This window comes from Orbicella faveolata, unplaced genomic scaffold (assembly GCF_042242905.1).
Source record: "Orbicella faveolata isolate gen_17 unplaced genomic scaffold, um_ofav_v1 contig_34, whole genome shotgun sequence".
NCBI classification, from domain to species: domain Eukaryota; kingdom Metazoa; phylum Cnidaria; class Anthozoa; order Scleractinia; family Merulinidae; genus Orbicella; species Orbicella faveolata.
Window position 1 is genome coordinate 5,367,032 of NW_028301563.1, and position 26,413 is coordinate 5,393,444.

Below are 26,413 nucleotides of genomic sequence, written 5' to 3' on the forward strand. Positions count from 1 at the left end.
CTATCGTGTGATAGTTGACGAGGGCGCAGCCTGAGATGAACTATCACGTATAGAAATCGAGGGCGAATAATCTAACTGTTTTAGTATAAATCTACTGGTCGTTCAAAACTTTATCTAAATCCTCTTCACACGCGCTTCGAAAACGAAAAAAAAAAAGAAGCCGCCAGTTCGTTAACAAGCGCACACTGCTACGCTACTTACTTTCTACGACAAAATAGATAGTGAGTAGCGTAGCCAATCAGAGAACGGCATTCGTGAGAGAACGCTAGTAGATTTATACTAAAACGCGATATAAACACGGTACATGTTTTATATTTCTTAAATGTCATGTAATTTTGATTTAATGTACATATGCATTATTAATACAGCTTGCACGTGTTGACACACCCCAAAAGTGGTTGCTTATTACATGAGAAATGGTTTATATTTGGTTGAGCGGGGCAGCGAATTATAGTATAAAGGTGAATTTTCACTTTTAACCCTGAATGCATACAGTGATATATAAACAAACAGGTTTATATCTAGCGTTTGAGTGTAAACGGGAAAATGTTTTAAGAGACAATGTTTCTACAACAACGCTTTCTTGTTTGGAGACCCTCAAGAGATAAGTAAATGTCGATCCAGCCTGCTCAGTGACCTGGCCTTTGAATGGCAGCGAGGCTGGTTTGATACAGACTATACTGCTTTTGTTGTGTAAATCAAATTGAACCAATGCTTGCTAGTTTGCATTTAAATGAGCCAAGCAGAAAAGTCTGTATCAAAGCAAGGCTGCTTGCATTCATATAGGCCAGGTAACTGAGCACACAATTGTAAAATGGCCTACTGTCAACACTGCATAAAATCGTCTGTATAAGGAGCCTTCCTCAGGTCTTACACAGTTAGTCTATCTATTGGTATAAGACAAATATAAGGATGCGGCAGGATGTATAAGGTCCGTATAATGATCAGTATATTTCAGGGTTGGCCAAGAAAAATACCAGGATCTTATACACTTGTGGCAGGATTCCTTATATGTCATTATACATGTCAGTATACATCATGTATACTGTGTGAAACAGGAGGTATACTGGCAGGTCTGTGGAAGGTGTGTATACGGAATTTTACAGTTGCGGCAGGATTCCTTCTATGTCAGGTCAAATGTCAGTATACAGTACGTATACTGGGAGAATCAAGGGGTATACTGAACGTGGCATGGACGGGATGTGTACTGATTTCGTATATCCTATGGTCAATGACCCCTGGTTTTTAGCTACAATGAAATTTGTTTTCGGGGTTTCTAGTGGCAGGTTTTATGGGTATTCATTTTCAAATCTTAGCTTAGAAACTGATCGTAAACAAACACCATTTACTTGTGTTCCTCTCTGCTGTTTATTTAACATTTGCAAATAAAAATCTACTTGATTATTATCTTCATAATCTCCGATCCTGAGTGTGGTCGAAGCTATTTCATAATTCTTTAAGTCTTAGTCTACATGGAGTTAGAACTGTAATTGTGATAAGCAACAAAACAACTATTTTACACATAAAGTGAAATGTCTTCCAATGACGTTTCGGGTACACGTCGAAATAAGTTAGAGCAATATAATTTAGTAAACTTCATCAAAATACTTACGTTCTAATTCGCTCCGCTCAAACGAACGTAAATTATTTTCCACTTAAATACTGCAAATACATAACGGCAACAGAATGACGGTTGGATGCTCATCAGGCGATCCAAGAAACACGAGACTTCACAAGGTAAAATAATGAGACATCTTACCGATAAAAAGCTGAGAATCAGAATCATTAGTAGTTCTAGATTTTTTGGCTGGACTACCGCTGATGGCTTTCGTCTCCTTACGCTTTTTCTCAGCGGCAACCTTTGCCTTGCGAAGCTTTTCTCATCTTGCGAGTCTGAAGCAAGATTGTCTGATTCATACTCTTGAACCACGAGCCAACCATTTTCATCTCTATCTGCGATTCTTATAAGCTTCTGTCGTTTCTTGATCTTCGTCTTTCCCTACTCAACTAACCTCCGAACTTCAACAGGATTATCAGCGCTATCGCCAACCTGGGTAAAGACACTATTCAAATGCGAGTTCAATTCAAATTGCTTTAGGTTGAAGCTTCCTTGTCGATTTTAGCGCTCTCCTCCAATTGCTTTCCTTTCTCTTCTAACTGAGAAGAAAGGGATACCTTAAAAAGGGAGAAGAAGACTTGGCTCAGCAATTGAGAATCTTGTTGCGAGGTGGAGGGAGAGGAATTCAGAGCTGGTGTCTCATCTCCAACAGGAACCGACGCAGGATTCGGTGGTGGATCAGGCATATCCTTCATCAAAAGGATGAAACATCAAAGAGAACACATAGCGAGACCGAGAGGAATCAAAGGGCGCTACAGATTCATAAATACCTATACACTAACCAATCACCCTCAACATAACATTACATAACTCGTTACACCTGTGCTTCTGTTGTACTTCCGCTGGTCTACTTCTAGTTCTAAACATTCGGTGGCAGGCACATATCATACAGACAACTGTTGTTGGGTTACTTGTTTTGGATGAGGCTGACCGCATGTAATTGGTTGACGATTTTCTTTACGTCGTCACCTCTCTGTTTAATGATACATTGATATGATACTGAAAGGAAAATGGAGATGTTCATTTAACTTGGGAATTAAAGAGTTGAGTGAAAAAACGAGTTAAACAGACGCTCGTTTCGATACTGCTTGACGCTCGCTCCCAATTTCTGAGAGAAAGGCCCTGAGAACGAGGTTAATTGGTTGATCCCCTTTGAAAGTGTTACTCTGCTGTGACTCAATCCAGGACTCAATCTGCTTTCCTCCTTCACAATCTACAACAACGGTTGCAATAGGAGGATTCATGCTGACGTCATTGTTTACCTTTTTGCTCATTTGCATACGGCAGGAAACACGTCAAATATGATATCTCTTAATACAGTTGTGTCTGCGGTCAAGTATTCTTTCGTTTAAAAAGGCGTACAAACTGGGCGAAAGGGTCAATACCATGTAGAATTGACCCTTTCGCCTCGTTTGGATGTCAAACCTCTGATAACTGTAATAACAGCTATTGACTCCAGACAGCTATAGAGCTAGTGAAACTTAATTCATGGTGAAATGTTTAGCTCTTTGGGTGTAATATTCAAGGAGATATTGTATTTCAAAAATTGCAAAATTTTTGGATGGCAAAACTGAGCGCTAATGAGCTCATACATTCTTTGTAGAATTTTGAGTTTTTAAACCCGTGTCACACAAAAAGTATTCAAACATCAGGCTCATATTAATTGGCGGAGTTAATCGTACTATGACCTTTCAATATTCAAAACTGATTTATTTGTAGCTCCGTCAGAAACTGAATTGCTTATGCTAATGAGGTAAATATTGTAAACAAGGATTCCCTATAGCCCCTTTCATAAGAGCCTTGCAAAAAAATCACCAAAACAAACTCTAGAAGGAGTACTAAACACATTACTTGCAAAAAAATTCGGACGTTTTAATTTCGTTTAATTTTCGGACACTTTTTTTTTTTTTACCTCATTTCGGACAAATTTCGGACAAAAAACACTTTGTTGAAACGTAGCTTAGTAAATTTACGCCTGGAAAAACGAATTAAACTGAAACAACATCTGAATCAACATTACTGCACACTCAAGGTTGTAGAATACACCGACCAGAAAATATCGCAAATCTTATCAAGCTGTTAATTATCTCAAGCAGTGTCTCAAGTAGAGTTCTTTCCATAGAGTAAACTAAGAGCCAAAGTTTTATATTGTACTGTGAATATTTCGGACGCTTAAATTTCGGACGCTTTGGACGCTTTTATATATTGTCCAAAATTAAAATCGTAGACAAAAGGAACAGTCTTTCCCGTATTGTAAACAAATGATTATATTAGAGCTTGTACCTTTTCTGGTATGTTTGCTCAAATCACCACCGACAGATCGTTTCTTTTACCTTTCTCTTCTGAACCAAGAACCTGAGTGGACGTGGAAAGGAATGTGAAACTGCCAAAGGAACCATTATCCTTCGTACTCCAGATCACAGTTATCACTATGTAGTCACGTGACCCTTTATCGGGCGCAGTGTTGGACCTGTTAGGGTCCGATAATTTACTAATTAAAACAAATTTGATGCAAGTACACGGAAATAAGTGTAATGTATTATCAAATTCTAAAGCTCGGGTAATCGTTTTCAAAATGTTTTCCGTCCTCCGGTTTGAAGAGCGCTTTCGTAAAGCAACGCGCAACAAATTTGCTCGCCTTTTCATATACCATTCGTTATCCAGCTAGTTGGTCAGTGAAGAATTCAATAAACCAATTAATTATTCCGTTTCTCCTTGTTGGGTACAGGTTGACTATGATAAACTGGGCGCTTTGTTTGTTACGTATCACCTGGTATCCAACGTGGCCTCATGGAATAATTGTTAAGTAAGTGTGGAGAAATAATCGTTTTAATCTTGTGTAAGAACCTGTCTGTTGCCGGACAAAATTCAAAGCCGTTCTCATTCGATTCTCGGAGATTTCTACACCGAGCTGGAGAAAAAAGATAACAGTAACTACGTGTCAGAGTCCCTGGGAGTTATACAAACGTCCCTAGACCGCTACTTAAAGAGCCAAGGTTACAAGGTGTTAATTATTCGCGGAAGGGAATTCGGAAAGTCTAACAAAATTACCTTCGGCACGAAAGCAAGGAAACACGTCCAAACGCAACAGACGCACTTATCTGGGAAGAAGAAGAAATGCTGCGGAAAGAGGGCCGACTTGTCGAATGGACAAAACTTGGTATTTGCTGACCCAACACTTACAGGAAGACAAGAAAACTACGACATACGCGTTGAACTGTTCAAGTTTACAAAGGATGAAAATGGCCGCACGTATGTCGCGTTTGCAGCCTGAAACCCCATGATGACGAGCAAATCTCCCATAAATCTTCAACGAAGGATGGTAATTCCAAGAATGGTGGCTACTAGCGGAAAGAGGTGTCCAGTTGGCATGTTTGAAGAATTTATCAGCCGCCCACCAAGCGAAGCAACGAAAGTCCATGGTTTGGAAAACTTTGGAAGCACTTACAAACTACGTTGACTAACTTTTTTTTAACTAGTCTTCCCATTTCATCTTCATTTGTCTTTCCACGTTTAAGCTCAGTTTTCCCGAATGAGTTCGTCCTTGTACCTTAAGCTCAATGTCATAGTTTAAATCAAGGCTGTAAACTTTTCATAAAGCGTTTTCATGCCAGTATTGTCAGTAAAATAACACTTTTACCGTTTCGACGTGCATTTCCTTTCCTGTAGATCATTTTTCAAAAAGTCGCTCATGCGTTAAGAGTTTTGACGGCTTTAAAGCCAATGAAATTGAACTTAGGGGCTATTCACATGATTCTGGAATGACTTTCATTCCGGAATGAGTTTCGTTCCTGAACGAGGTTCGTACTGCAGCGAAAGACACAATCGATGGACCTCTCTCCACCACCTTGACAACGATACGCATGCGCCACCCGCCCAAGACTACACGGTTTGCGATTTTCATTTCAGAACGACTTCGTTTTCACTTTATATGATACCAGAATGAAATTTCATACCTGAACGAGAATTTCATTCGGATTGAAAACCGGAATGAACTCATTCCAGAATGACTTGTGACGAAATGAAATTTTGACTCGGTATCATGTTAACAGATGTAGAGAAATATATGGGGATGGAGTGAACTCGTTGCAAAATGAAAGTCATTCCGGTATCATGTAAACAGCCCCTTAATGTTGGAAGCTTGGGACTTGCTCGTCTTTGTGGCTCGTTTACGAAAGAAAAAACATATTTTACGGAGAACTTATTGTAACAATCGGACATCATTGATGTTATAAGGGGGGAAGTAGATAAATTGAATATTGAATAACGACAAGTTATGCCTAAGGTACTGCTCTGCAGCTGCACATTTTCTGCTTTAATCTTGTCCAGGATAAAGTGTGGTGAGCGTGACGTTGAAATTGATAACTCGTTCCCTCCCACCCGTGCTATCATTCCGATACCACCTCACCCAACAGTTTTCTTTCCTTTTTATTGCTCCTGATATCTAGGAGAATAGTACCAACCCCTACTTAAATGATGAAGTAACAATTAATTGATATATAATTTTATTAACCACATTGCATTTCACCGTCGCAAAGATTCATGACTTTATCCGGACACATTTAATGTTAAGCAATGCGATTGTTAATCTTGGCCACTAAGTATACGCTATAAGCACCTATTTTGAAAACGTTTTTCGTCCGTACGACGGTGTTCATCTGTTATTTAGTAAATGTACAAATAGTAACTGCCTATGCTTTATCCGAATTTCCGCCTACAATGCAATATGCAGAAGACTGGATTCCAATTGAAACAGTTCAGGAAGCGCTTTTGAAAATATACACGTATCCTTTTCAAAAAAAACTATGAACATTCTAAAAACCTATCTATAGTTAAAATTTGTACATTCTGACAAAAGCTTAAATCTAGCCTATAATTAACACTACCATCGCCTCAACCATGTACACAACTACATGTACAAAATTAATGTAGCTGAATTAGCTTTGAAGTAATTTGATACTGCCACCTTAAGCTTGCTATTGACAAAAGAAGAGACCCCGCGTTTGATTCGAAAGTTCCAGAAGTGGAAAGCTAGCTCAAAACGAGTTTATCCCAGTATAACATGTATAAAAATAATGCAATCATTAATTCTTTGGTTCCTTCTAAGTTCTTTTGAGCGGTTTGGAAATAAATTTAAATAAGGCGTTTTTTGCGCATATCTACTAAAACGCGCCGAGTTCAGTAAATTTTATTCTTTTCTTTGATCACATCCCAGCTGAACAGATTTGTTGGTAAGTCCTGACTGCTCTTATTAACTACCTCTAATAGCTATTCAATGCCCACAATATTATTGTTGTTTTTTAAGAAAAATGTCAATCTGTCGCAAAGCCGATACTTAGCTCTCATTAACCGAGCAGGATGTCTGTATGGGAGAATCTTGACCGAGGTCGTGAGTACAGACCGAACGCAGTGAGGTCTGTACTCACAACCGAGGTCAAGATTCTCCCATACAGACCGACTTAGCTCGGTTAATAAGATGTTATTATATGGCAAAGAAGAAAACTTTAATTCGTTTAATCTAACTGGTTTGCTGACATTTTGCTTGTAAACGGTGAGGAGCTTAACTTAAACCTGCCGAAATTTGCTCGTCCTCTTTACTTTTTTCTGTCATCAGGCTTTTTGGCACTTCCATAAATGATTGAGGAGAAAATGAAAGAAAACGGTGAACATTTTTGTATTTTAATTTGCTACTTTTTCAACGCAAAATGAAACCGGTCTAGATGGGAAAATGTAGACCGCGGTCAATATCGATTTCAACCAATCAAATTCGTCAATTCGGTAGTTCCCAGTCCTTTTGAGACACAGCCATATAATAATTTGATATATAGACTTACCGACTGATGTCTTTAAAAGTAATCAAGTATTTCGGGTAGACATGAAAATCGTTGAAAACTACGAAAATAGTCGGATTTTCTTCTCTGTTGACAACAGAGTCGTAGAGGATTTCTGGTTTCCTTGGGTCGATAGCAGGAGGCGTCTTCATTCCTTGCTTGCCAGCGGTGTGCTTCCCGACAAGCACTCTCGCTAGATACATGAAGCGGTCACCGTCGGGACGTGGCTGTGAGTATGTCATGGAATAAGAAGCATCTTTTGCAAAGTAGACACCATCACCATAGGCCGCACCTATCAAAGGTTCAGATGTTTTAGGTTAATTAAGGTTATTATTATATCTCTCAGTTAGTACGCGCGCTGTAATTGGTCAATTTAGCGTGCAGTACTCTCCTGTACGGCCCGCTAAAATTTAAATTGGTTGTTGCCAAACTGTTTCGTATTTATCGCCAAGTGTTCTTAACCTTTACAGCAAGTGAAAGTATTAAACTCTTCTATACTCTAAATTGTGTGATAAAGCGTGCTAACGACTTAAAAACAATTTCAAACTGACTCGTTTTGCTTTCGAGGTGCGTCAGAAATTTGAAGCCTTTCCGAGTCCGCGTGAATAGAAATCGTTTCCGAAACCGTCAGGCACACAGTAGAGAGATAATAAATATCTTACTAACCTCGTCTTCTCGGTCCGTACTGTAAGTTACGGATCCTCTTTTTTCCCTTCGATTCCCTTCCCAAGAAAGTAGATACCTAACCTAATTACTTAGTATGCTTGCTTGAAAAGTGGAAAAGGAATGAGGTGAGCTCAGCGGGGACAGTCGTTAAGCGTGTGAACGTTGGGGTCACACCAAACGGCCTTTTTAACTCATTCTAATGTAACAAATATTGTTCTTAATCATAAGATTAAGCCCCACCGTGGCAGTATGCGTAACGCTTGCGACATTATATTCCAGTAGCATGGCTCAGTGGTAACATATGCGATCAGTGTGACGTAGGAAATGGGTTCGCCTTCTGTTCGCGCAGGAGAAAACAGGCATACGTAAGCGCGGTAGCATCGGAGTAGATCAGGTGACGACAGCTTCAGGATGGCCAATAAGGAGAATCACTATGCGCGTGTCACGTCGGACACACACGAGCTTCTGCTTATGCTCGTGATTAAGCCATAGAGAGCATAATCTTGTTCAGCAGGAAGAAAGTAAATGAAGGAATGAAAAGAATGAAAAGAATGAATAGTGTACCTTTGTCTCCTGTTGTCATTTCTTAGGCGACGTTACAGTGAAAACCGCCACCTACATGTCCTGCATACGTCCTATTGGCCTTTTCTCGCTGAGGAAAATTTTTTTTGATTTATATATCATATTGACAAGGGAGGCAACTCTTTGCCCAAACATTTTGAACGCAGTCCGAAAATTCGCCCGAGTCTTTCAATTGTAGAGCTTCCACGAAACCAAACAAACACAAAACGAAGCCGAAAGATTTTTTTACAACTTGGCGGAATTTATTTTCGAAAACCTTCACGACAGTCGGAGAATTTTAGCGTCTTTTGCAAAGTTTTTTCTCAAAGCGCTTTTCGCAACATGATCGTACCGTTACCCGAATCCCAAACGCGTCATCCATCGCGCGCTCGCGCTCCCCTCCCTCTTCCATCCTTCCCCTGCGCCCAATTGTTATGGCGGAATCTCGCTAAAACGCTTCAGGTATTAACTCGCGACAGTTTGTTTCCGTGCGGAAATTGGGCGACTTCGTACGCGCAAGAAAAACCGCGAGCCGGGGGAGGGGTTTGTTTGGCAAAGGGTTGCCTCCCTTGTCAATATTATATGTCAACCAAAAATATTTTTGCCAAGCGCGAAATGGCCTAGGTACGAGTTTAGCTCCACAGTGTTATGCAGGACGTATGTAGGAAATGTAGGTAGCGGATTTCCCTGTAAGGTCGCGAAAGAGGCGACAACAGGAGGCAAAGGTATACTATTCATTCTTTTCATTCCTTTATTTACTCCCTTCCTACTCAACAAGATTGTGTGCTCCCTGAGATTAAGCTTGTGTTCATCACACAAGTGGTATACATCGATGAGGGTACATACCGTGAATTCCGCACAAACTCCTGTTAAATCCCTGCACATTGATGGATTTCACGCTGTCGGGTTTCGTTCCATGGAACAGTTGCAGTTCGTTTTCAAGAGTCCCGTTCTTTTCATCCATGGTCTGTTTCCTCAGCATATATGAATGAAACATCGATGGGTTTTGAATTCTCTCAATGCTAGTGATGGAAGCTTTCCCTCGCATTGATTGATGGAACATCTTTTGAACCGTTTTATATTCGTAGGTGTCCTGTGCAAGATTGACCAAATGAAGAACCTCCTCTTTTCCACTTTCGTCACGAGGCTGAGGATCCCATTCAGCAGGAAGAGGTAACACTGTTTTAAGTAAATCAGAAGAGAGCTGTTATCAACCACAGGTCCTTTCGTAAGTGTTGTCAGTAGTTATTACAACAAATGATGCTGTTAAAATGTAAGAAGCGCGGAAATTCACGTCATCAGTACAAAGCTGGAAACGACATGCCTGAGTCGGTGAAAAACATCGGAAGGCATGTAACCATTGGTAAACTCGAGTTCTGAAACGTTGCTCCAGAGAAATCTAATTTCGACATTGTAACATTAACTGATAGCATGTTATTACATTCTCGTTTTGTGCCAAAATGTGAGAGAGTACAGAGATTATGAAAGCACAGACAAAGAAATTGAAAACGATTGACAGTTGCCATCACTCAAAGTATTTTGAAAATTTATGGATGATCACCGGTGAAGGCTTCCCAAGGTTGTCAACGATGACACATATATATCAACAGTTATTTTAGTAATTTTAGCATAAAAAGGAAATCAATGAGAAAAAGCCGGACTTTGTATGGGCATTAATGTATGACTGTGAAATTTATGTGTTTTGTAATTAAAAAGTGAACTCCCCACCGTGTTCTTACCATCTTTACGAAGGACCCTTTTGACAGCACCCGTTCTCAAGAACGTGACCTCTTTGTTTCCAAAGTTTATCTCAGCCTTCAGATTCTGATGTGCGAATAAAAGCGATGGTTTCTTTGCTTTATAAGCTGATTCTATATCATTGTTGGCTATTTTATCAAAGGGGTCGAGTTTTCCAGCTGGATTGACCAAATACCACTGAACAGTTTTAGAAATCTGATCCGCACGCTCTTCTTTGTGCTCTCTTTCCATCTGTACCTGGATGGCATTTGATACCTCTGAGTTCATTTCCATCACATCTTTGGGAAGCCCTTCCAGTGTAATAGTATCTGGCTCTGGTTGGTCAAATTTCACATCTTGAGCGCGCGACATTCGCTTCAGTTCCCGTATACAACGTCTTGGAAAACGACTAATGATTTCGTGTTTGATGACACGTGGCTTATTGCAGGCACTGGCGACTCCGTCCTTTAAGGCTGTCATAGCTTCATCAAGTGACTTTTCCCGCCCAATCACAATGACCTTTTTGTAACAATACTTCTTCGTTAACTCATCAGCTGAAGCCAGACAAGCTTCCAAACCCTCTTCACCATCATCATCATCGTCTTCGTCGTCGTCTTCGCGCTGGCAGGAGCCCAAATTTTCTTGCTGCATTGCATCCAACTCGACCACGAATGCACCAACAAGGGAAGGGTCAAAGACTACAACTCGTACCTCACGAAGTGAACTAAAAGGTCTCTTGGTCAGGAGTGCGCGGATTGCTCCGAAGACCACCTTTGCTGAGTCTTCAGCTGTCCGTCCCAGTCCACCACTACCAACCGCTGGAACGGACACTGACACCAAGCCTAAGGAATCGACTTCTTTGAGAGCTTTCTCCACGCATGTTTGAAGATGATGCTTTGTTCCAGACCGCACAACCATATGCACGATATGTCTCGCACACAAGTGTCCAGCAGAAGTGGTCACAACAGATCCTGGACGCTGAGGAGCTTTCAACTTTAACTTCTCTTGGACTGTGCTACCACAGGCTGTAGAGATGACTTTGCTTAAATTTCCACTGCTCATGTCAAGATCTTGAGTGACTACATTACAGATTGCATCGGATCTTTCCTTGGTGATGTCTCCTTTCACGACCTTCAACTCGATGTTTCCGATGCGAACTGCTTTGCATTTGAAATCGGATCCAACAGGAATTGGTTTGTTCTTATTAGCTTCTCGCTTTCGAGGCTTAAGCACTGGCATATGTCCCTTCTTGAACTCTGCAAACGTCTCATGGAAAGCTGTAATTCCTTTCTGATCACCGCCGAACACTATAAACCGAAACTCCTCTAAGGGTGACTCTGGATTTGCCTGACTGTAGTCAACAGCTGCCTGGATCATAATATGGACGGCGGTTTCATACGGGAAACCAAGGTTACCAGTCCCTACAAGTGGTAAAGCAATTGAGCAAGCACCCAATTCGGACGCCTTGTCAAAGCACTTTCGAAACAGTTCCCTTAGAATCTGTGGATGAAAACAACAAATGTCATTAAGGAATAAGCCCTTGAATTCATTTAGCAAGCTCCAGGCTGCTTTTCACTGATTCATTTCTGGTAGGTAATTTAAGGGTGCGTCACTTTGGGATCATCCGGATCAGGATCAATGATCGAGATCACTCGGATCAGGGTGCATCAAAGGAACCGATGAATCCTTCCCCAGAGAGAATTCGTCGACTCCAACATTATCGGAGTGATCTCGCATCACTAATCCTGATCCAGATGATCCCAAAGGAACGCACTGTGAGTCTTAGAATTGTCTCAACAATACACAATGTTCCGTGTCTTAAGCCTGGAGTCCTTGTCATTTCTAGAAACAACCTCGTCATTTTTAGAAGACCTATGGTAAAACTAAAACTGCAGCCAAGTTTTACGACCCTGCCAATAAAATGATCTCATTCAGGCACGAGAATATTCTTATCCTGACCTCTTCTTGCTCAGCATGTCCTTTCCACGGGCAACATACACAGTGAATAACGTAACGGCAGGGCAGGTTTCCAGGGCCCGTGTGAACAATGTCACCCATATCAGCTGTCGTCTCTTTCAACTTCTTCAACTCGTCCTGTAAAGCTGGACCGGCAGCTTTGCTCATGGCATTTGCAATCGCACCAATGCTAAGATTGAACTTTGACCCCACAGAGCACACTAACACGTCAGCCTAGAGCACGATTAAGAGACGGCACAAAGTTGATTACTAACTTGACGATGATAATGGTAAATAAACTGACGTAGGTAATTCAGTTACTACGATTATCAGTTGAGTAAGGCGGACGAAAGTTTGGTCACCAAGTTTTAACGTAAAAATCGTGTTGTTGTCACGAGCAACTGGCTCCGTATCCATTGGCAACTTGTCGGCCTTTGACGTCAATTGACAGCAAAGCGCGCGAAATTGTAGGCGACGCGACAGGCGACCAACGGCTGTTGATATTGTTACCAACGGAAACGAGGTAAGTTGCCCGTGACAACAACACGATTTTACGTTAAAACTTGGTGACCAAACTTTCGTCCCGCTTTACTCAATTGATAATCGTAGTAAGAAAAGCTGATTGATGTTTCTGGCCTGTTTCTTGCCTTTCGTCCCAACAAATGTGTTTTACGTGCTCCATCGACTCAGCACCTCCGTTGTTTTACAGAAATTAATCTCTCTATTCATATAATACAGATGTGTAAGCGAGCTTTGAAAGTTCAAGTGTGTAAACATATGGCTATCAGAAATGGCAAGTAATTAACGACCTTCCTTTTGGGACCAGCGAAGCACCATAAATGGACCGGTGCTTAGCAACATGTGAAGTATTCCCGACAATGACCTTTCTTCCAGTTGTTACACTAGCAGGCCAATTTATTCACCCTGGGCCTAGGAACCCGGAAGACCTAAACTAATCAATTACTTAAGCAATAACCATCCTTCCTGGGCATTAGTTAGCAATAAAGATTTACTCATCTAGTTGGGTGATTGCTCACGTTCGCAATCCAAGGGACGGGATTTTTAATGGCCTCTTAACTTTTACATAAAAGACTCCTGGCTTCTGTTCCAGTGACCAAACAATTAAATTGTGATGCATGGCCATCTATCTGTAAGAGGTCACCATGAGATGGTAAAAATGATCGGCTAGATCTTGCAATATTGGGGAACATTTTGCCAGCGGACCTAGCTTGGCATGCCTTTTTATTTGTTTCACGAACTGCTAGCTAATGCCCAGGGGTTGCCCAGGGGCGATGGGCATTGCTGGTTTGGCATGATGGACGCCATTCAACAAACCTGTTCTTCTTCGATATTCCCCGTCCTCCAGGACATCTTTTTCCGCTCTGAGGTGAAGAAGGTGTCTTCTTCATCGAGTTCCTCTTCGTCATCAGTACTGTTACTGAATGACGCATCACTGTCACTTTCGTCTTCTTCAGCCTGTTTCTCGGTTTCTGTTGTTATCTCAATGACACACTTGCAATCTCGTTCCACGGTTTCAATCAACCGTTTTCCTTCATCCTGGGCCAAGAAGTTTCGCATGCCAGGGGTGGACATGATGAAACTTTTCTCCCTTATTTCGTCTTGTAGAGCGTACATCCTCTCCTCGACCTCTCTGACACCCTCTTCAGTTCCTGAGAATCTGATTAAGCCCCCTCTTTCATGTAAAGAAATCTTGACTGCATAGTAGGTCAGTTCTTCTTCGATTGCCTGAAGATCATCCGTGTAATAATCATTAAAGAATTTTTGATGAATCGACGAATCGAGTCGGAACTGGCCCTCTGTTGCTTTCTTCTCGTTGAGAAAATCTCTCATTTTCTTTACGGCCTCTGTGACATCTTCTTTGAACCCAAAGACTGCTATGCAAGTTAATTCACGTTTGTGGCGGATCGTCAGGCGTTTGACCATTTTCTTGCAGAGATCGTCCCAGTTTTTTGAACGCATCAGGTCATTATCTGAGTCGACAACTGAAAGATTGCGATCGCTTATTAGCCCGCTTTTTGTCGTTTTTCTCCCTTGCTTGGTTTCAGAAGGTGTCCGTCCAAGAAGGATGACTTTTTTGTTTTTTTCATCAACGTTAAAAGCACATCCTTGCAGTTCATTAGTCATCTTTCTTTTCCCAACCTTTGTTTTCAAGATGTCTAAGATTTCTGGGGGCATGGCTATGGCGTATTGGTCAATTTCCTCCAGGCGTTGTCTGAGATAAGGCATGACAGATGTCATGTGTCCTTTAGGCGTCTTTATTACCAGATTTTTGTTGCTCAAGTCGATCTTTACTTGAAGATCTTGATGAAACTCTTTCTTCAAAATGTCTTCGATTCTGGCATTTTGTAGAAGTTGTAGTTTTTCACTCGATATGTCAGTCAACGTCTTCTGCTCTAACTTTTTCTCAAGTTCTTCTTGTTTGATGGCTTTTAACCGATCTGAGAGCTTTTCTGCAAAATCTGACATATTAGATTCCTGGCAAATCAATTTAACTGTATGAGATTCCTTCAACAGCTTAACTTGCGCTGTGAACTTAGGAAGGATTCTTTCCATCTGTGGCAACTGATCGGCTACTGCTTCCCAAATGTCCTCTTCGACTGGAAATTCTTTCGCAGCACAACTGTCAATAAAGCTGTCAATTATTTTTGAGCAGCAGTTTTTCCAAGTGTTCTCATCAAATTCCTTGTCCACCTTATTTCCCGGTGCGTCGTGTTTTACGAGAACGTATCCTTCTTCATTTGTCCACTTTACGCGAGCTTGTTCGTCCGAATATAGAAGTCCTCTCAATTTTTCCTCTTGATTGGATTTCATTAAAAATTCCATGATGTCCTTGTCTACAGCTTTGTAAAATTGATGCTGTCCAGCTGCTTGGATGTCACCTGATGTAGGCCGCGATCGTCTTGTTGGTTGGTCAACTGGCACTAGTGTTCCCATAAAAGGGTAGAAAGCCTCTACATGCAAAGGCTTACCATCAATGAATTGGTCCTTCTTAGTAGATTTCTTTACACCTGTAGACAAGAACGTAAGTTACAGCACACTATTAAATTGTCGGAGAAAATCGGATACATACATCAGCAATTTTAATGTTTTAAATTGCCACGAGCGCTTTCTTTAAAAATTTGACGTCAGAGCACTAAAAAGGGCAACCACGCAACTTACGTAAAAATTCGAATTAGCGTCGAGCATTTAATACAAAACCATGCAGAATGGCAAATATCTATATCCAATCTTCACGTTACGACCAAAATAATAATCTTGAATATATTTCATCCTTTCTTTTGTTCTTAATTTAGCACCGCGAACGTAATTAAACAAAAGGACTAATGAGTGAAAAAATGCCTTAATTAAATACGTCATCGAAATAAGTCTCTAAGCCGTCTCTTAAATGACCGAAAATCGTGTTTCAGTCAAAGAACCGGAACAACGTACGACAGAGACTTTTCACGATTCTAAACGGATTTGCATTCTGTCTCTTTACATTGAGCGAAAGGATAGTTCTGACATAGGATGAGGGACTGATTGAATCTAAGTATTAGCGGGATCCATCCGATCCATAAGAAAAGTGTTAATTCATTTGTTAACAAAATTGCCTTGTCGTTGTTAGTCACCTGCATGTAAAAACATGGCGGGGGGGGGGGGGGGGGGGAGTTGTCTTGCTTGCCCTGCCAGCTTTTCTTCCTTCTGTGATTTCTTCCTTGTTTTTTTACCCAAAATAAGGGGGGAGGGGGCTGGGCCCCCCCGGGCCCTTTCCCTAGGTCCGCCACTGAAACTAGCTTTAATCATTAATCATAATCATAATTTACCTAGTTTCTTTTTTTGGACTTACTTTTCTTTTCTTTGAAATACACAATAGCTCTCTTGTCCTTCCCTTCTTTGTCCCAGGCTGGATTGAAGACAACGTTCTCCAGGGAACCAATTTCGTCAAAGTACGTTTCCACTTGCTCTTGTGATGTGTTTTCCAAAAATCCGCTGACATATATGCTCTTACATTCGGGTGCTCTTTCAATTAACACGTTTACACCATCAACTGGCTTTTTCGCCGCTTCTCTGACAATCTTCGCAAAATCTGAAAAAATTACCATTACCAAAGTAGTAACTAGTGAGACAATCTCATATCGTGCAGTTTGTAATGTATACAGCAATGACAGCTAGTAGTCATGAAGGTCCCCACCCTTGCCCACTTCCGGATTTGTCTGACTTTGGTAGTCAGCCTGGGCCTAACTCCTTGCCAAATATGCACGGACAGAAACCTTGACTGGTCTTAATGGTAGGGCATGTGTGTATTTTTATTGCTGGCACAGAAGCAACTTACAATCAGCATTGTTCAATTTTACCGTGGCGTTTGCGTTGAAGCAACAAATATAATAAATTTACTTAAAGCAGGGGTGACGTTAACCGAGATATGGAACTAACTGCTGTTAAAACAGGTTAGGACAAAGGTTTATTTCTTACTCAGCCAGATATGACGCAGAATTTCTATTAAATTTGGATGGATAGTGTGAATTTTTTTTTTTTGCATGCAACTTTCAAACGCTGCCAGGGTAACAATTTACCTGAAATTTTTTTAGTTTGCAGTGTAACAATGGCTTTTCCATTTGGCTTAAACCATTTCACGTCCTTTACATCATAACCGCTGATTCTCTCGATGTAGTTCTTTATTCCGTCACGTGTTGTCCTGTGGTGCAAACCTAACACATACAACTTGTTCCACTCGTACTTGATGTCTGGCTGGGTAAATCCCAAGGACACGGGGTCGGGGGGCCCAGCTCCACGTTGGTAAGTAGGTCCTGTTCTCAAAAAGAAGTAAGAAAAAAAAAATTTGATTCCCTACGCCGCTACGCGTTACCCTGCTACCAGCAAACGGAGAACAAAAGGTGTCTCCACCCAAAAATACTTGACAAGTGGCAATACCAAATGGTAACCTTTTTTAAAACTCTGTCTAGCTACTGCGAATACTGATAATATTTATTCTACTGCAGACAAGAGTCGATGGCAGACAAAATTAACTCGTATCCTTTTAGCATGACATGCTGAAAGGGCTATAATTTGAGCCTACCCCGTGTACCCCGACTGAGATCTTATATCACACCGGTAGTGGTATCAACGAGAATCTCCTGTACTATTGAGGTTTATGGTTTAATGACGCCTTTTGCTTCGTTTCCCTCATTCATGAAGTGACTACCCAGTTGGGATTCTTAATAGTTCGTTCACACAGCATCAATTCAGACTCATGATGGAAATGTCATGAGAACTGAGAAAGTGATCAGTAAAAAGAAATTGTCGCCGCTACTAACTGTAAGAACTGTACTGAGACCTGAAAATATCAATTTGCCAACAATTTTATGGTATATAATAGTCCGTTTTATTTTCACGTACTCCTCGAGATGTTCAGTCATTACCGCGAATACCTGCCGTCGACAGTATTGAGGTACGTTTTCCGTTCAAAGTGCGTGGCCATACCGCACTCTGTTTCTCACCTCCCCTTCCTCTGGACTTTCCTCGTGCACCGTCATAGCCGCGTCCTCGCTTTCCCCTTCTTCCATGACCATCCTCACTGTGACAACGTCTACCAGCTCCTTCACTTGGTTCATTTCGGTAAGGATCTGATCGATTTGACGTCCCTCTACTGCCCCGACTTTGGGCTCTTCCGCGAGGGGCTCTAGCCGTAGTCGCATTGTTTCGACTTCCACCTCCTGGCCCTTGTGCTGAAATAGAATAAGTGCCGATTTCAGACCACTTCTCTCACCTGGTTGCTTGTCATAATACTGAAAATCGTCTCCTTTTGAAAAACGAACATTCAAGACGTATGGCCACGGAGACCTTTCTTTTTAAGTATGCTAAAAAATGCTTCGAAATAGTTGTTACCTCCTGAAGAAACTGCTACTAAACTTTTGAAATTTTGGGGAAGAGGGAGTGGTTGGGTAATGGAAATCGCATCACATGCCGGAGGTAATCTAGCATTTCCAATAACAATTCCGCACCCAAGTGCCCTGAATTTCGATTGGTCAAATCAGACGAGACCCAACCAGTTATAAACATTACGTCTTACTTCAAGTATATTGCTATTTCCCTGCATGGCGACAAAAATCTAGTCAGTCTAACGCATTATAAAAAATAACACCGCTAGATAAATTTAGTTCCTGTGCACCCATTTTCCATTTGACCGAGAAAATAGTCATTCATCACTTCAATGTGAGATAAAACGTGAACTACTGCAACTAACAGGAGCGACTGCGCAGACGAAGGAACCTAGACAAAAACAAACTAATAAATAATTTACCATTAAAAACATCAGGAAGTCTCGGGAATGTAAATCATTATGTACTCTTTTATCAACACTCGTGACTGATAATACCTTCTCTTTGTGCTCTTGAATGCTGACTGCGCGGTTGTACCTTTTGCCAGGTGGATCGCTCAGACTTACATAATAGGTCGCTACGGCGACGATTCTCATTAGAGGCACCACCACTCTCTGTGTTATTTTCCTGGTCCTTCTCAGCAGAACTTGCGGCTTTCTTGTTTTCTTGGATGTAAGGATATAAAATTAACTAGTCAATTAATAACTGTAACATTATACTTACAAGGTCGATAAAAACTGTTAAAACAATGTTGCATTTTTTCCTCCTCTGAAATATCTGCAACAAGTATTTCAGCGCTGTATATCGGGTGAAGAAAAGGTTCATCACTTTATTATTCTAACAGCTGTATAAAATAGTTTCAGCTTTTGTGCTTTGGTGGTCTTCAACTACGTCCCGGCGGGGGAGGGCTGTGGCTTTTAAACAAGACTGTAGCTATGGAAGCTGTATCCCTAGAATAATTTCATTTGAAAATTATACTTCCCTTCGCAATTTCATTCTAATTTTATTTCAAAAATGTACCCTGCTCCTAACCAGGTTTAAAGAATGAGTTTTTCTTCTTCCTTTCTTATACATAAATATTTTTATAAGCTATGAGCCCAGGTTTCATATGGTAGTCCCCTCATAAAATCGTTTTAGATAACCTTTCTTTGTAGGTTATTATTTTTCGGCCAAATCATTGTCTCTCGATGAACGTAACTAATTGAAATCATCGTGGCATTCTCGATGAAAGTCACTGAATACTCCAGCACGTAAATTTCATTACAGCAATGCTATTTTGAAATCTTTAAAGAGTGTGGCTGTTTGTGAGAAGTGGTGGACTCTTCCCTTGCTGTACCACAATGACCAGCAGTTAGTCCAGTTTATAAAAACATCACATAAAGCAAAATCATCTGAGTATAGATCACAAAATAAGTCACATTCAAACGTTTTGCGATGTGAAAACGCCAAAACAATTGTAATATTCTTCCCCTGGTAGTTTTAATTAAAACAATAATAAAACACAATGCCACCTGCGAAACTATAAATGGTTTGTTATGTTTGTGTCAACATAAATTTCCTAACAGTCCAAGCCTACTCACTGCATGCAGATCAGTTTTTATCAGCTGAGCAGAATACACTTTTTTGAAATAAGAATATCGAGGTTGAAATTTGCGTTATTTCAAAAATATTTTAAGAAGAAAATCGAGGCTGAGATGTTGAAAAGAATATAATTTTGTGTTTTGAAAATTCGTAAATACAATACAATTATATGTGTTTAACTAAACTGTATATAATTCTCACCTTCTCTAAACGGCAAAACTTGCCAAAGAGCAACAATAACAGCGCTAGCCGTATGTACGATGCTAGTAACATTTCTGCAAGAAGTTATTTGCGTCATACAGGCTTTAATTCCTGCTGGCTGGCTCCAAAATTACTTTAACACCATCCAGACACCAGATACATTCGAAAACAGAAATGTCATACTTTAAAATCTAAGAATATTCACAAGAATATTTTCAGCCTAACATCGGCCGAAAAATAAGAATATTTAGCCTCGGCCGGAAACAACATTCTTACAAAACCAGTGAGACAATTTCAGATAGTGCAGAGTGCAATTTACAACTCTGATACAGTAGTTACACAGGTCCTCACCCCTACCGTTCTCTCCCTTGGTTGTTAACTAGGCCTTTTCCCCTTTGCAGAATATGAGCAGACAAAAACGTGATAAGGCATAATCTTAGCAGTGTGTATGTTTCATGTTTGTATTTTCTTTCAAGGCCCAAAACTAACTTACAATTACCTTTTTTCAGGACGGTTTTTTTTTTTTTTTTTTTTTTTTTTTTATTTATTTATTTTATTATTATTATTATTATTATTATTATTATTTAAAGTAACACGTCTTAACAAATTACACGTATCACAAATTACAAAAATTACAATAACAAAGTACTCTGGCATGGCTACTCCGATACTACAATGTACATTACTTATTTACATCAGGTGTTACTTACATTAGGAAAACGAATAACATAAAATAATTAATTAATTCTGACAGCACACATTAGCTACAATTAAATTAAACAGGATAAAAAGCAAGAAACAGAAATAAAAAGAGAAAGAAAAAAACAATAAAAGGAAAGGAAAACGTAAAATTACAAAATAAGCAAAAAAGCAAACAAACAACTCGTAGCGCGGGGAAGGGGGAGGAGGAACAGTTTCTAATCTTGATTTAATACAATTAAAAGTAACTTAGTCTATAAAGTTTGTGACGAGCATTGTTACGTTACGAGTACTTTTTCGGTGTTAATTTACAAATTTTCAACTTTGTATTTATAGTTGATTCTAGCAATAAATTCGGGTAGTACAAGCGAACTGTTGTTTAGTTTACTTATATACACATAGAAATTCATAAAAAGGAGGGTGTAATTGAATTTTCTCACTAGCTCCATATATGTTGGGTGTTTAAAGGTGGCGAAAAGCGTTTCTTTTGTATCTGGCTTAAAGTTTGAACCATTCTGAGTGTTAAACCAATTGATGACTTTGCATGTGAAGGCTTTTGTAAATTCGCAGTCGATAAAGGTGTGATTTATAGAGTCTGGCTCACCACAGTAGATGCAGTCACTGTCTGTATTTATCCCATATCTGAAGAGTTCTTTCTTTGTAATGACAATCCTATGGATAAGTTTGAATTGAAATTCTTTCAACTTATTTTCTTTGCATGTTTTTGAAGCCATTTTAAAGACATCTGTCCAATTCTCTGTGTCTATTGAAATATCTCTTTTCCATCTTTCCGGGCCAGTATGAGGTGATTGGTGTTTCTTAACAAGAAGTAGGCGGTAATAGTCTCTTGCCTTATACGTTTCAAAATTGATTTGATTAGTTTCGTTCAGTAAAAAAGATTTCCAGTTTTCTCTATAATTAAAGATCGAGTTTTGCCCTAGGACTCGCGCTCTGTTCTTCAAGCTCACAGGAATTGCACTCAAGATTTGATAGAACTGGAGAAAATTTGTGTTACAATGATATTTAGCATGAAATTCTTGAAAAGTTAGGTATTGACCGTTTTCATTAAAAAGCTGTTGGATTGTGTGGATACCCTTGACAAACCATTCCCTTATAAATAGCGGTTTTCCATCAACTAAGATTTCTTTGTTATTAAAGAGAATGGTTTCGGTTCCTTGATCATAATTGTACAGAGTCTTGATTTCATCAAATGCAATAAGTATGTCTCTGTAGAATGTTGGAATGTGCCCTAAATATTTGACATCGTAGTTACATCGAAGCAGGAAATTGAGACCTCCGTGTTTGTTAAAAAAATAGTCCGGTACTACTTTCCAATTGCAGTTATCTCTAAAGAGAAGTCTTTTGATCCATGCAAGTCTGAGCGATTTTATCGTAAGTTCGATGTCAACCATCCGTAAGCCTCCCGAGGAAAGGTCTTGGTACATACTAGTCCGTTTTATTTTGTCCTTCTTATTTTTCCAAAGGAAACGAAACATTTTATCTTTTACCATTGGCACGATTTCCTTAGGGACGTTAACATTTGAAATTGAGTATATTAAGTTAGATAACCCCAAAGATTTAATTATCAGTACTTTTCCATAGAGTGTTAATCCTCTCGATTTCCAAATGTCTAAATTTGTCTGCAGTTTTTGTACTTTCAAATTAAAGTTCATCTGGTTATTACCTTTTTCGTCATAGGAAATATAGATTCCTAGTAATTTTGTGGGAGTATTCATCCATTTCATCCCTAGTGGTTTGGTTCTATTATTCAACCATTTCCCTAACCAGAATGCTTTTGTTTTCTCTACGTTGAGCACTAATCCAGAGAAATTCCCAAAAGCACTCATAGTTTTCAGGGCTTGTTCAGCAGAAGCCACATCAGCACAAAATAAGTTGGTATCGTCTGCAAATTGGCTTAGTTTGATCTCTGAGCCAAAAATTCTGATTCCTTTTATGGTTGAGTTTTGTCTTATTTTGTTTGATAGTATTTCTGCTGTCAGGATAAACAGATATGGCGAGAGTGGGCATCCTTGTCTAACTCCTCTAGAGGGTTTAAACCAGTCCGTTGCAAAACCGTTGTTCAAAGCTGCGCTTTCTATGTCCATGTAGAAGATCTCGATCCATTTTCTTAAGCTATCACCGAAATTGAATTTTTTGAGAGCACTTTGAATACAAGACCATTCCAGTGAGTCAAAAGCTTTTTTAAAATCAACTGATATTAATATACCTGGAGTGTTGTTCACCTGAGTTTGCTCCATAATATCACTTATTAATCTTACATTTTCTCCAATATATCTTCCTTTTATGAAGCCCGTTTGGTCCGGATGTACGAGTTTTGAGAGCATTGGCTCAATTCGCCTTGCGATGGCTTTTGATGCAATTTTGTAATCCACATTAAGTAAAGTGATTGGTCGCCAATTCTGTAAAAGCAATAATTCAGCGTCGTCTTTCGGTAAAAGCGTAATTATGCCTCTACGCTGAGAGACCGATAACCTCCCATGCTCGTATGCTCCATTCAGGCTTGCTAATAGATCTGCTCCTACAAGATCAAAGAAATGCTTATAAAATTCTACGGTAAAACCATCCTCGCCTGGTGATTTTCCGTTTTCAAAAGTCTCCAATGATTTTTTACATTCTCCGTAAGTCAAAGGACCGTCTAAAGCATCTCTTTCTGCATCGTCTAGTTTAGGAATTTCCATGCTTTCGGTAAACATTTCAAAGCTATCCTGTGCATCTGTTGTTTGAGAATTATACAAATTACTATAATATATTCGGATCATTGATAGAATTTGTGTTTCATCAGTAGTTGTTTCATCATTTTCCAATTTAATTTCGTTGATAGTTTTTCTATTATAGTTCCTTTTTTCTAAATTAAAAAAGTATTTTGTGGCTTTTTCGCCCTCTTCTACCCAGCGGCATTTAGATCTGAAGATTGCAGATTTACCTTTATTATTATATTGATGTTGGAGTTCTTTTTTGAGGTCATCATATTGTTTAAGAATTCCGTCAATGTTATCAAGGTTCTGGCTATTGCAGATTATTTTATCCAGCTCATCAAGTTGTTGTTTGATCTCCACTTCATGCTTACGAATCGCCTGTGCTTTTCCTTTAGAGAACGAAATCGTTGTGCTTCTTATTTCCATTTTAATCAGTTCCCAAAACAGCTGTTGGTCATTTACATAATTATATTTTTCGCGAAGCTGAGGATATAATTCTAGAATTTTGGTTTTGTATTCCTTGTCCTCTAATAGAGAATTATTGAATTTCCAAAAACCCGGTCCTCGAGGATTCTCGTTCGGCCACGACAATGATAATAATATCGTGTTGTGATCTGGTGCTATTGAGGTTTGGATGTCCACTTTTTTAACAAATTTTGTCAAGTGCTTGGATATTAAAAAGAAGTCTATCCTTGATTTCACGCCTAACGTTTTAGACCTGTAAGAGAACTTGTTAACATTCGGATAACGAGTTCTTTGTATGTCGACAAGGTCAAGGGTATCCATGGTGATATTTACCAAATTCCTATATGCTGTTGGCCTCCAAGGAGAACCACCTTTTTTGTCTTTTTTAGATAGCGTACAATTCCAATCACCTCCTACTATAAGAGTTGTAATTTCCGATTTGTCAATTAAGAGACAATTTAGTTCTTGAATGAAACTTACTTGTTGTGTGTGGTCGTTGGGCGCGTATATATTACAAAATGACAATTTTAGACCGTTGTAAGTGAGGTTGATTAAGATTATTCTACCGTCCGCGTCACTGGATGTGAAGGTCACTTTTTCTTTTACCGTTCGATTAATCAAGATACAAACACCTTTGCTATGAGAAGTCCCGTGAGAAAAGTAAATTTCACCTCCCCATTCATTTCTCCAAACGGCTTCGTCGCTTACTTTGGAAAACGTTTCTTGCAGAAAATAAAAATTGGCCTCCTGATCTTTCAAATACGTAAAAATGCTCCTTCTCTTAACCGTATCTCTGAGACCTCTCACATTCAATGAAATTACCGAACATTTGTGTAGGTGTAATTTATGCATTTAAGGATAGATTTTTGGAATAAAAAATTCGGTTCGCATTCCCCCTCGTATTAACAATTGTAAGCACCAAAACAAAACAAAACAAAACAAAAAAATTACCAATAATGAATTTAAAAAACAGACCTATTTTAGGAGTTCCTTCGCTTAGCAATCCAGTCCGTAGTCCCTTCTTTTATTTAGCAGTCCTTTGATATTAACACAGTTTAGAGATCGTCTAAGTCCTCTACGCAATAAATCCTTACCGGTGCTCCGCTCGGCGATGTCTTTACGAATATTTTTCCATCCATTGTCCAAGTGCTGGTAATCATGTTATCTTTCTTCATCTTGTTTGCTTTCCAGAAAAGCTCTCTTCGATAATTCGTAAGATTCTCGTTGATGAATATACGCTGGTCTTCTCGAGACGCGAAAGCATAGCTTGGAAATACGTCAGAGGTTTTCACGTTTTTAAGCTTGGTTCTCGCTTTGTAGAGAAGAGATTTTACTTTGTGGCTCACGAATTTGACAATTACGGGTTTAGTGGTTTTTCTTTTCAGTTTGTGTGATATTTCTATATCTTCCGGTTTGATATCGACGTTTATGGCTTCTCCAATACGGATAACAACTTCGTCGGTTGATGTGTACGCGCCTTCAGGTACGCCCAAAATTTCCAACGAATTCTTACGAGAATATTGCTCCAGGTCGTCATATTTTTCTTCTAAGTTATTCATTTCTTCAGTATGATCTTTTAGTTTCATTCTTGTGTGGTTAAGCTCGTTCCTCAACGTGTCATTTGCTTTCTCGGCTTTGGTAAGTTTCGTTTTAAGCTTCTCCGTTTCCCTTTGGTTGGCATTTAGGGCGGATTTCAGCTCTAGAATTTCTTGCTTCAGTTCTTGGTTTTCCCTGAGTATCGTTGCAACTGTAGTTTGTATTTCAACTAGCATCTCCTTGATGTCAATTAGGTTTGGTTCGGGCTGAGTGGCTGCAGCAGTTGGTACTTCGCCGACACTATCCGCCATATTGCATCGTTTCGAAACGTTATCTTCTTCTTCCAATGAACCTCTTTCTCCTCTTTTATGTTTCCCACTAGTCTTCTTCATTGAAATTGGCACTACATAGCATCACTCCAAGATGTGATTAAGGTCGAAAATACCAAGGAAATATTATAAAAGAAGGAAACTTAAGCTCCGCTCAGAAACCACGTCCAACCATGACGGGCTCACGCATGCTCTCCTCAGGACGGTTTTGAATTCTGTCGTAGTGTTTTACTCTGGGTTTCGCTCATTTTAATTTCAAAAATTCGTAGAAGTAGCAAATGCGACAATTGTGCTTCTCACGTAAACCTTTGTAACTTGATACTGTTGTTTTCCTCGCCAAGGTATGCAACAAGATAGCCTTATTTCCTCGAAAACATAAGAATAGATGTGTATTTTTTTTTTACCCACTGCTGGAGATAAATGTAGAATAATGTTAAATATCTGATGAAAATTCGAAGAGGAACGATGTTGTCTTATTCAAAACGCAAATTTTAATTTCACCGATAAACAAGAACTAATCTAATTAACAAATAGTCACGTCGAGTCACGGAAAAGCGCGTTGTTATTCACGTCAAACTAATACACAATACTGTCGATTAATAAAACAGAGGAGCGTTTTAACGAGAATTATTGAAGG

The 26,413-nt window shown here is 39.6% G+C and overlaps 2 protein-coding genes across 2 annotated transcripts in view; both read right to left on the reverse strand.

Annotated features, from left to right (window-relative positions):
• Positions 1–6,110: 6,110 nt before the first annotated feature.
• Positions 6,111–26,413, reverse strand: part of LOC110055736 (uncharacterized) — a 28,940-nt gene continuing 8,637 nt past the window's right edge. The window contains exons 3-11 of the mRNA XM_089298991.1: positions 18,746–18,913; positions 17,868–18,095; positions 16,944–17,177; positions 16,217–16,456; positions 13,705–15,398; positions 12,373–12,603; positions 10,416–11,913; positions 9,523–9,855; positions 6,111–7,741 (exon numbers count right to left, since the gene is read on the reverse strand). Of these exons, the coding sequence (XP_089155117.1) occupies positions 7,449–7,741; positions 9,523–9,855; positions 10,416–11,913; positions 12,373–12,603; positions 13,705–15,398; positions 16,217–16,456; positions 16,944–17,177; positions 17,868–18,095; positions 18,746–18,913 (4,919 nt within the window). The 3' untranslated portion in view covers positions 6,111–7,448. The remainder of the gene's footprint in view (positions 7,742–9,522; positions 9,856–10,415; positions 11,914–12,372; positions 12,604–13,704; positions 15,399–16,216; positions 16,457–16,943; positions 17,178–17,867; positions 18,096–18,745; positions 18,914–26,413) is intronic.
• On the reverse strand, positions 22,679–25,972 carry LOC149104372 (uncharacterized). The gene has a single exon (XM_089299004.1). The coding sequence runs from the start codon at positions 25,837–25,839 to the stop codon at positions 24,967–24,969; it is 873 nt and encodes a 290-aa protein (XP_089155130.1). The 5' UTR covers positions 25,840–25,972; the 3' UTR covers positions 22,679–24,966.